At 42.5% G+C, this 11986-nt stretch overlaps 1 protein-coding gene across 1 annotated transcript; it reads left to right on the top strand.

Annotated features, from left to right (window-relative positions):
* The first annotated feature begins 34 nt into the window (after nucleotides 1-34).
* LOC147272415 (cyclic nucleotide-gated channel alpha-3-like) lies at nucleotides 35-8007 on the top strand. The gene is made up of 8 exons (XM_086213479.1): nucleotides 35-150; nucleotides 2776-2829; nucleotides 2930-3028; nucleotides 3148-3198; nucleotides 4044-4193; nucleotides 4487-4588; nucleotides 4669-4775; nucleotides 4853-8007. Exons 2-8 carry the CDS (start codon nucleotides 2780-2782, stop codon nucleotides 6208-6210), a joined length of 1917 nt encoding a protein of 638 aa, XP_086069605.1. The 5' UTR covers nucleotides 35-150; nucleotides 2776-2779; the 3' UTR covers nucleotides 6211-8007.
* The last annotated feature ends 3979 nt before the right edge of the window (nucleotides 8008-11986 follow it).

Below are 11986 nucleotides of genomic sequence, written 5' to 3' on the forward strand. Positions count from 1 at the left end.
CCGGGAAGGTTCCAGGAGGTCCTGATATTAATATTCATATTTCAGAGCAGGATTCATCGGCTCCTGTCAGCAGGAGCTGGAGCGGCATGGGATTAAAGCAGAGCTCCCTCTGACTCGCCATCACACAAGCCCCCATCACCTCCCACTCAGGTAAATCCCACTCATGGCTGCCTTTAATCTAGAGTTTAGTCGTATTGATGATCAAGATGAACAAAAACAACTGGGAATCTTGAGAGTAACAAGTGACGCTGGTTTGCCGGTTCTATTTTTAGAGGTTGTAATCTGGGAGGGATTTGAATTAACGGGACTAGAGAGGAAGGAGCACAAACGCCTCCTGGTTGTCTGTTGTTCCTGAAATCATGGAGACCCACGTCGACCGTCCTCTACATCAGGACAACTCCAGCTGGATGATGTCAGTGTGATGTCATCACTGACACGGAATTAAGACATGTCGCAATTCAGAAATCACCAAGAAAGTCAGCCAGTAGATTTTATATAAATTTAGTCTATATAGAGTACATGTACTCAGTAGAGTATACATGTACTCAGTGGAGTATACATGTACTCAGTGGAGTATACATGTACTCAGTAGAGTATACATGTACTCAGTAGAGTATACATGTACTCAGTGGAGTATACATGTACTCAGTGGAGTATACATGTACTCAGTGGAGTATACATGTACTCAGTAGAGTATACATGTAGTCAGTGTATATAGAGTATACATGTACTCAGTGGAGTATACATGTACTCAGTAGAGTATACATGTACTCAGTAGAGTATACGTGTACTCAGTGGAGTATACGTGTACTCAGTAGAGTATACATGTACTCAGTGGAGTATACATGTACTCAGTGGAGTATACATGTACTCAGTAGAGTATACGTGTACTCAGTAGAGTATACGTGTACTCAGTGGAGTATACGTGTACTCAGTAGAGTATACATGTACTCAGTGGAGTATACATGTACTCAGTGGAGTATACGTGTACTCAGTGGAGTATACATGTACTCAGTGGAGTATACATGTACTCAGTGGAGTATACATGTACTCAGTAGAGTATACATGTACTCAGTGGAGTATACATGTACTCAGTGAAGTATACGTGTACTCAGTAGAGTATACATGTACTCAGTGGAGTATACATGTAGTCAGTGTATATAGAGTATACATGTACTCAGTGGAGTATACATGTAGTCAGTGGAGTATACATGTACTCAGTGGAGTATACATGTACTCAGTAGAGTATACATGTACTCAGTGGAGTATACATGTAGTCAGTGTATATAAAGTATACATGTACTCAGTGGAGTATACATGTAGTCAGTGGAGTATACATGTACTCAGTGTCTATAGAGTATACATGTACTCAGTGGAGTATACATGTAGTCAGTGGAGTATACATGTACTCAGTGTATATAGAGTATACATGTACTCAGTGGAGTATACATGTAGTCAGTGGAGTATACATGTACTCAGTGGAGTATACATGTACTCAGTGGAGTATACATGTACTCAGTGTATATAGAGTATACATGTACTCAGTGGAGTATACATGTACTCAGTGGAGTATACATGTATTAAGTGTATATAGAGTATACATGTACTCAGTAGAGTACACATGTACTCAGTGTATATAGAGTATACATGTACTCAGTAGAGTACACATGTACTCAGTACATGTACTCAGTGTATATAGAGTATACATGTACTCAGTAGAGTATGCATGTACTCAGTGTATGGAGTATACATGTACTCAGTGTATATAGAGTAGACATGTACTGAGTAGAGTATACATGTACTCAGTGTATATAGAGTATACATGTACTCAGTGTATATAGAGTAGACATGTACTCAGTGTATATAAAGTATACATGTACTGAGTAGAGTATACATGTACTGTGTATATAGAGTATACATGTACTCAGTGTATATAGAGTATACATGTACTCTATGTATATGCAGTATACATGTACTCAGTTTATATAAAGTATACATGTACTCAGTAGAGTATACATGTACTGTGTATATAGAGTATACATGTACTCAGTGTCTATAGAGTATATATGTACTCAGTGTATATGCAGTATACATGTCCTCAGTGAATATAGAGTATACATGTACTCAGTGTATACAGAGCACATGTACTCAGTGTATACAGAGCACATGTACTCAGTGTATATGCAGTATATATGTACTGAGTGTATATAGAGTATACATGGACTCAGTGTACATAGAGTTTCGAGTATACATGTACTCTGTGTCTATAAAGTATATATTAGTGTATTTCGAGTATACGTGTACCTAGTGTCTATAGAGTATATATTAGTGTATTTTGAGTATACATGTACTTTGTGTATATAGAGTATATCTTTACTTCACGCAGACAGGTTGGATTTTATTTTGGAATTTTGACAAACACAAATCCTCCCCAGCCTCAAATATGCTTCAGCAGACCTGATCGTCTCTGGCTGGTTCCTCCAGATGTGTGGAGCTAATCTGTGTTTAGTTTGACTGGAAACATAGAACACCCATGTCCTTGATGAGCCCAGGGTTCTAGATGGTTCCACACCAGGATCAAATGTAGTTTGACCCAAAAACACCAGATTAAGAACCTTTAGAACTGGTGATGTGATGCACTTTCTTCTTAATTACCTTACAGAAAAAAAGGCTTTATGATACACAACATCTGGAAACACACTGTGACACCTGAAACTGGAGGAACTGTCCTTTGATTCCTATGTTCTGAGTTTCCTGTGTGTGCTGTGTCTCCAGGGTGATGGAGACACAGGACCAGAGTCCCATCGCAGGGGCAGGACTGCTATCCAGGTCAGCCTCACTTCTAACACATAGCAGCGGGAACTGATGTCAAATTAAACGCAGGTCACCCTGACGACTGCGGTTGCTCATCCACATTCTCTTTTCTAAGGCGGTTCCACATGATGCGCTCCGGAAGGAACAGTATTGGCCCTGCAGAATCCAGTTGCAGCGCCCAGGGAGGAGAGGAGAACCGGAGGAGCGTGTGCAGGTGAGCCGGCTGTGATAGAACGCGCATCTTTTTCGGTTTGAAACGTGAAAAAATTAAAAAAAAAAAAAAAAAAACGACTCTGTTTGACATTCTGCTGATGCAGTGGATTTTTGTTCCAGTGACACTCGCTTGGCTGCAAAAAACATGAACAACAGCAACAACAATGACGGGTAAGATGATACACACACACACACACATGAACCACAGTCGCCTCTCAGATGGAGGCTTCAACACTGAGAACCTAGCTAACGTCAGATCTAACTTTAAAGGTACCATGTGTAGGTAATCTGCCTAACTCCCGACCACTAGGGCAGCATATAATCCATCTCGATGGAACATCAAACTTTCTCTACATCAGTTTATGATCACAGACTCTCCACCGTTCTCAAGGTTTGCATATTAACTAAAGGAACAAAATGACAAATGAGCGGCTAAAATAGGGTTCCGCCACGCTTCAGTGACTCAGTATTGCTAATTGGGCTGATCAGAACAGAACCGTATCATCCTGAGTGTTACAGGACGAGACAGACAGCTCATTGTCCTTTTAAAGGCAGAGATTTAATTCAAAATGTCTGAAATTACATTTCCAATTCCATGTTTTACTGTGAACATGGCGATTTCAAAGCAAACAAACAAACAAAAAAACATGGCACGGATTTTAAAGTTACCTATTTTTTCGACTTTGGCCATATTATTTTGTGTTTTGGGGACAAAAGTAACTGATAAGAACTAAAGTTTAAGTTCATGTCTGAGGTCGAGTTTGAGTTTGATGAGGATAAAATGTGTAGAAATAAGTCCGTAAGTACCACCAAGGGGTGAATTTAGAACAATGTCCCAGTGTTTAAGTGTAAACAGACACATTCTCACTCACTGATCCTAGTGAGAACATTTGGCATAAAGGGAACTGAACAGTAATATCCCAGTGTACTGTGTCACAGCGCCCACTTCAGGTCGTTGGACTCTACTGCATGACAGCAGAGCCATAACCTTCCCTCTCTCTTATTGACATTTACAGCAAAAAAGACGACAAGAAAGAGGAACCCAAAAAGGATGAGAAGAAAGATGACAAAAAGGACGAAAAGAAGGACGACAAAAAGGACGACAAAAAAGACGACAAGAAGAACGACAAAAAGGACGACAAGAAAGATGATAAAAAGGAAAAACCGTAAGTTCCAAAAAACAATTTATGTCCTAATTCGAATCTTCGTCACACGTCCCTACGGTCTTGTGAAATCCCCACTAGTATTTACGGCTAGCAACATGAGTCGGCCCACCAATGACCAGGATACTACCCTGTGGTACCCCTAAACACAATGTTGACTATGAGCCCAATGAAACCTCCATTCCTCTGGAATATGAAAGGATTTCTGTCGTGTACCACAAATTTCCCCTCAGTACACAGCTCCTGTTTCAAGTGTGTGAATGTGCTTTTCAACATGAACACTTCTTCTCTTTCAGAAAGGAGGTGTGGATCATGGACCCTGCCACGGACACGTACTACTACTGGCTGTTTACCATAGCCATTCCTGTCTTCTACAACTTAATGTTCCTGGTTGCCAGGTCTGAATTCATGCCAGTTTGCATTTTACGTTTAGCATTTCGTCTCCTTGGCGGCTAATCTTGTTTTCGCTCCACTGCAGGGCTTGTTTTAATGAGCTGCAGTATGCTAATTCAACACTGTGGATGGTTTTCGACTACATCTCGGATGCCCTCTACTACCTTGACACCTTTGTGCGAGCCAGGACAGGTCAGAGAGGACAACGGTGCTGAGCAACAGACAACATGATGCGTCATAATTCTAATCGTATTCTAATGTGTCAACAGGTTTTCTGGAGCAAGGACTGCTCGTCCAGGACGAAAAAATTCTTAAGGAAAAGTACATGAAAACACGTCAGTTCCGGCTAGACATCATATCCATACTTCCCACGGATATCATTTTCTTCTATATTGGGATCAACAACCCAGAGTGGAGGTTCAACCGCCTCTTAAGGTTGGCTCGCCTCTTCGAGTTCTTTGACCGGACTGAAACTCGAACCAACTTCCCCAACATCTTCCGAATTGCTAATCTTGTACTTTACATCATCATCATCATCCACTGGAACGCTTGCCTCTACTTTGCCATCTCAAAGGTGCTCGGCTTCGGCTCAGACACCTGGGTTTACCCGTCCATGGAGAATGCAGAATTCGCTCGTCTGGCCAGGCAGTACATTTATTGTTTTTACTGGTCCACACTTACCCTGACCACAATTGGAGAGACACCGCCACCAGTGCGAGACATTGAATACTTCTTTGTGGTAGCAGATTTCCTCACTGGCGTTTTGATCTTTGCTACAATTGTAGGTAATGTCGGCGCCATGATATCCAACATGAACGCTGCGCGCGTGGAGTTCCAGGCTAAAATTGATTCTATCAAGCAATACATGCAATTCCGGAAAGTCACCAAAGACCTTGAAGCAAGAGTGGTGAAATGGTTCGACTACCTCTGGACAGAAGAGAAAACATGCGACGAAAAGCTGGTGTTAAAGAACCTTCCGGACAAGCTCAAGGCCGAGATTGCAATTAATGTGCATCTCGAAACTTTAAGTAAAGTTCGTATTTTTCAGGACTGTGAAGCAGGTTTGCTGATTGAGTTGGTCCTGAAGCTTCAGCCTCAAGTTTTCAGTCCCGGCGACTACATATGTAAGAAGGGTGACATTGGCAGGGAAATGTATATCATAAAAGAGGGAAAGCTGGCCGTGGTAGCAGATGACGGGGTTACCCAGTTCGTGGTCCTCAGTGACGGGGCGTACTTTGGAGAAATCAGTATTCTCGGCATCAAGGGCAGCAAGGCAGGAAACAGAAGAACGGCTAACATCCGCAGTGTGGGCTACTCCGATCTGTTCGCTTTGTCTAAGGACGACCTGATGGAGGCACTGACCGAGTATCCTGATGCCAAATATGCCCTGGAGGAGAAGGGTCGAGCCATCCTGATGAAAGATAACCTTATAGACGAGTCGCTGGTCACCGCCGTTGACGCCAGAGACTTGGAGGTTAAAGTTAATCAGATTGAAAGCAGTCTGGAAATTATGTCAAACAAATTCAGGAAGCTGTCGGATCAGTACGAATCCTCCCAGCGGAAACTCAAGCAACGCCTCTGCAATTTGTCGAACGAAGTCCGACCCCTCAGAGAGTACCGGGAGTAGATCTCGGCTTGGCCCCTGAAGGACTATTTTTCTTCTACTATAGGACACACGGGAGTCCAGAAAACTTGATATTATTAGAAGACCTGGACAGTGTTATGTTGAACTTTTTTCATAAACAATACATAAACTGGCAACACTTTGTGGGAACTAAAACTATTCGGAAAGGCGAGGCTCCAGTTTTTAGTTCTACCTCCTGGGTTCTATACAATACCAAAGGAACTGCTGAAAACAACTATATTGTGAAGTTCTGTAACGTGGTACAAAATGTTTTTATCAAAATATGTATATCCTGAAAGTCAGTCATTTTATGTTCCTCGTGTCTATGTAAAGTGATAAATACCAAATAACTACTAATATTTCAACGATGAAGTTTTCCCCCCTTTGACCTTCCATATGTTTGTTTGTCCATATTTTCTGTATTTGCTTTTGTCCTCTACTGGTTGGCCACCGTGTCCAGACTGGTGTCAACTATTACCAGTGAATCAAGGTGACCAAGGATGAACTACAATTCTGCTCACATGACCGTTCCTCCAGACTCAAGTATCTCCTCTAGATAGAGAACAAAGGCCTCGAATTGGTTGGCCCTTTGAGTTTGCAGCACAGTGGACAAGAAAATGTTCACACACACACACACACACACACACACACACACGACAAACCTCGCGTGTTTGCTGATGACACAGTTTATTCCTTCCTTAAATGTGAGGTCTAACGAGAGAAAGACCAATGACAGATGGGTCTAGTTCCTTGTATTTGTTTTTTTTTGTGTCATGACCATGATGTGCATACATACACACATGGATTGTTACATGCATGAAGCCTTCTGCAGCAGGGGGAGGATCTGCAGCCCACAGAGGTTGCTCAGGGAGTGTAGCATTTTCCAAAGAGCACCAGAATTGGAAGACAGCGGAATCCAAGACCTCTGGAGAACATCCTGCTGCCGGCAACACACTCCAGCACAACCGCTTTGGTGGTGGGTCAGAGGTGGTCAGGGGAGGGGGGTGGAGCCTATCCCAGCAGGTTTCAGGCGAGAGGCGGGGTTCACCCTGGACAGGTCACCAGTCCATCACAGGACCAACACATAGAGACAGACAACCATTCACACTCACAGTCACACCTACAGTCAATTTAGAGTATCAATCAGCCTCGTCCCCTCTTGATGTCTTTGGACTGTGGGGGGAAGCTGGAGTACCAGAGAGAACCCACACAGGAACAGGGAGAACATGGAGACTCACCTAGAAAGATCCTGTGCTGGAGCCGGGACTGGAACCTGGAACCTTCTTGCTGGGAGGCCACAGTGCTGACCACTGCACCACCGTGCCGCCCATCCCCAGACCAATGTCAGTCCATTCACTTGTGCAGTGGACCCTGGGTTCCCCCTGGTGCAGGACAATGCCTGGCCTCACATGGTTTGCGCGTGTCAGCAGGTCCTGGATGATGAAGGCACTGACTCCACCGCCTGTTCTCCAGACCTGAATCCAGTCGAGCACTTCTCAGTCTGGTTCTGTATCCAGTCCTCAGTGGTCAATGACTTCGGTTTGAATTGATTATTTTGTCCTCAAGGATTTAAACTATGTGATCAATAAAGTTTCTCGACTCAAGTATTTCATTCGAGATCTTGGATGTGCAATTTTACGTGATCCCTTTGTTTTTTTAGAGGCATCGTTTCGTAAGTGTAAAAGCATTACAACACACACATCCTGATAAAAAAAATACTACAGGATACTACATAAACTGTGCCCAATTAAGTTGTAACGTGTTGTAAAAAAGTGAATCTTTTACAGGTTATATATTTTTCTTACGACAACAGTAAATAAAAATGGCAGACGCAGTCTGTCGGGTTTGCTTTCAGAGGAGCAAGACGTTTTATTTTTGGTCCTCGTCACCTTCCAGACTCGGCTCTTTTCTTGCCAGATTAAAAAAAGCTAAGCTAAGCGACGACTACGCGGTAGGATCTGGGCCATCTCCCTCAAAGTTTCACCATTTAGGACAAATTTTGCGCATTTGTGCCATAATTTGAATTTATTTATTGGGTTGACTAAACAAATATGGTGCTCGATGTTTATTTGGTCAAAGCTTACATAATGGACTCATGTTGTAGTTGTGTGTGAAAGGGTAACTCCAGTGTCTCAGACCGCGGCCGGAGCTGAATTAACTGGGATCAACTGGAACCAGTCAACCGAGACCATTGCCGAGACGCCAAAGGCCCACTGGACCTTCATTCAGGATAAAGGCGACGCAAGTTGGAAAAAAGCAGTCGTCTTTATTTAGCATGTTTTCACAACACTGAATACTTTTAACCTTTCATCAGTTTGTACCTTTTAGAATGTAACTGTTGAGTCAAAAACCAATTCATGAAAACTGGTTCCCATCCTAAAAATCCGATTGGCTTTCATCTTTTACTTCCACATGTCAAGGTGAGCAGCATCTTCAGCGTTTAGAAAACAGAGGTACAAAGTAATGTTACACACTGAAACCAGACCTGGGCTCAATAACGCATGAAAGTTACCTGCAGTTTTCCAGTAGGACTGATTTACTGCAGTTCCAATTCCCACCAACATATTGCATTCAGCAGTGACCTTACAGCAGTCCAGTGCTTGTCCACATTTTCAGGCACTCCTTGTGCTCTGTCCAAAGGGGTTCCAATGAAGGCTAAAACAAGGTATTCTCAAACATCATATTGCCCAAGTCTGGCTAAAACCATGAAGATGAGAAAAAAAAAATGAAAGTAGTGCAACAGAAATATCAGCTCAGGGTTGTTGTGTACTTGAGTGGTCCAGACACCGCGGTTTAGTGGTACTTTGTGGGCACATCTTACTCAGCAGGTAAATAAAACCTGGACCTCTTGGACCCACCAGCGCTAGAGGTCACAGGTCCAACTGTCTACCAACAGCCGCTCTTGGAGCATCCATGACACCGGTACTGAGAACCCGTCAGCTCCCAGGAACCGCCGGTGATTAGCAGTTGCAGTCTTGGACACCTTCTAGGTTCAGGGTCACTTTCACAGCGTCGCCCACCACCTTCAGCTCGGTTGAGGGAAACGTTTCAAAAAACAATCCCGGCCTCGGTTTTGGGGTTTTTCAAAGTTAATACTGACACAATTATCTCAGGTGTCGACAAGAGGCCCGATAGAGAAACAGTACACAGTTTAACAGTGCATGATCAACTCAAAATGGCCGATTTTACACCAAAACCACACACTTAGAAGTGAAACCAAAACTTTGACCATAACAGAGTTGTTTCTATTTCAAAAGGCATGCGCTAGGTTTTTAGATGAGGCGTAATTTTACCAAAGGTAGGTTAAAATATATTAGCAAGAGCCGCAACAAGGATCATTTTGATATCGGTCATGTTATATTTTTAGGCTAAAATACTGCATATACTTTGGTATCAGCTCTTTGAATTCCCTTTTTTTGTAATACAATAAATGAATGTATGTTGAAGGTCTCTGAGAGGCAATTAGTAAGCACCTCAACGTCAGGGGAGTCGTGAAACCCTGGTAGCTTTGTTAAACGTCCAGTAGCCTGGTCGCTAAGTCAGTGGGGTTGCAATTGAAATTATAACTGAGGTAACTACAATTAAATGTTTTCTTCTACAGCATAAAAAAAAAAAACTTTAACTCTTGTGGATTTTGAAGCTTCTGTGTCTCTTCGAATCAGTGGTGGCAGGTAAATCAAACATCATGCTGAATAGAAAAGAAACGCAAAGCTAGCCCGTTAGCCTGACGTTAGCTTGGCGATTCCAACCACTGCATTTGTGTCTCAAAAGATATTAAAAAGTGGCGTTCATTAGTGAAGATGATCTCCTTTAACAAAATACATAAATCTCATCAACTTTTGTTCACCAGAGCAGACTTTCTGCAATTTCCAAAATCCAGCCTAACAATCTCACCGGCTTAGGGAACCACGGAGGCGCTAACTTGCTGTTTGACTACAAAAAGTACCTAATCTCTGCGGCACTCTGTATCAGGCTATTCCTCAAATAGTCACCGCGACTCAGAGACTCTACATTCACAGACTACAAGTTCCTGGTGACGTGCTGCCTTCTGTTGGTCTGAAGCGTGGAGCGTTAGCTCCTTCCAAATTGTCACTTTTCTGTTTATTAGCCAGATTCCACAACCATCAGCTTTACAATGTGACTTTTTCCCGAAAAGATTTCTAAGCTTTGACCGTTCTTTATCCATTGTGGGACAGTGCAGGGTTTGAAATGTTGGGAGAGGAAATGTAAAATAGAAATTGATGTAAATTCAGGGTTGTTAATCAAGGAAGTGTTTCAAGACACATTGTTAGTCGTTTCACATACAGCGTCAGGGTGGGCGTTCAAGGACCAAAGCTTTCGCAAATATGTTTATTTGATTTCGTGCTCGTTCAAAAGGTGTTTGACGGAGGATGGCCGTGGTTTTGAAATCTAACGTTTAAAAAGAACACATGGATATCGTCATTAGCCGATGAATAGATTGTTATTCTGAACTCCAGAATCTTACGACATCTCAGCGGAGGCCTTTTTTGTTGTTGTTGTTGTTTTCACTTTCAAATATGTGGTTTTTGAAGCGGGAATTCATTTGTGACAGAGATGCACTTCCAAGTTAAAACTGCAGCTGTTCCAAAAATGTTACGACAGATGAGTTCTTGGAAAATAGCAATAATTTTTTTTAAAAAAAGAAACGAGAGCCAGGTTGTTCGACAAATGTTTTGAATCCGTTCAGTGTGTGTGTGTGTGTGTGTGTGTGAGGAGAGAGAGAGAGAGTATATCACTGACCCAAGTTATTTTCAAATGAAAATAATCACTAAAAAAAAAAATAAAAAAATCCCAAACTCTGCCTGTTCTGTCCGGGTGATTGATATCCAATCCCGAGGGACGACGTTTGTGGCGGTTACACCTGTTCACTCTCCTCGAACGTGTTTACACACTTTGGGAGACGTTTGAGAAGAAACTCCTCATCGGATCTCTAGTATTTTCTGCGTCCAGGATGTACGGCAAGTATGTGAAGACACAAAGATGAAAGGGGGCGAAACATTAGCCTCATCTTTATTTAAACTTTAAACGGATACATGAGAGAGACCGGAGTGGTGAAGGTATATTTCTGCAGTGTGCATGATCGGGTGAGTGAGACGCCGATGGGTTACTTTTAACAATTAAAACTATCATTAACCCTTTAATTTCACAGCGGGCGTTTGAATTTTCTCCCGATGTCTCGCTAACTCTAATGGGTGAGATTCAGACGTTGGCGAGGCCGACATCAGCGCGACTCAAACTGACAGGTGTAACCGTGGGCTGCGTTTGGCGGACTAAAGATCACCTGCTGGGTACAAACTGGGGTTGTGTTCTTCAAAGCCTCTGCAGTGTGAGCCCTCTGTTCGTATAAGGCTAAAAAAATAAAATAAAAAAAAAGATAAACACAAAGTGCTTACTGGGGTTTAACCTCTCGACTGGCTGCTATTGGTTGGCACAAAAGAAAAAAAACAAAAGCGCTCTATGCTGAGATCGTCATCAGTGGTCTACAAGTATACATCCTCGAGAAGGTGCACAATACGGTATTGTAGTTCCAACCGCACTGATATATAAATACTGTTTTTATTTAGAATCGTCAACACAGGAAGACATGGAAATAAAATGCTTCAGACAATCGTGGCAACCTGTGGCCAAAAAACAAACATTCTGAAAAAGTCTAAGTGCACTTACACAGCTCTGACAAGATCTTAGTCTAACCTGCGCCCCCCCCCCCCCCCCACGACGACAACAACATCAAAAAAAAAAAAAAAAAAAAAAAAGGCCC

The sequence above is a fragment of the Aulostomus chinensis genome, chromosome 1 (assembly GCF_037954235.1).
Source record: "Aulostomus chinensis isolate RoL2024-O1b breed Wild chromosome 1, RoL_Achi_v1.0, whole genome shotgun sequence".
NCBI lineage: Eukaryota > Metazoa > Chordata > Actinopteri > Syngnathiformes > Aulostomidae > Aulostomus > Aulostomus chinensis.

Coding starts and splice junctions, on each gene's coding strand:
- LOC147272415 (XM_086213479.1), top strand. CDS start 2,780: ATGGAGACACAGGACCAGAGTCCCATCGCAGGGGCAGGACTGCTATCC. Junction 3,199..4,043: donor AACAGCAACAACAATGACGG/GTAAGATGATAC, acceptor TGACATTTACAG/CAAAAAAGACGACAAGAAAG. Junction 4,776..4,852: donor CTTTGTGCGAGCCAGGACAG/GTCAGAGAGGAC, acceptor ATGTGTCAACAG/GTTTTCTGGAGCAAGGACTG.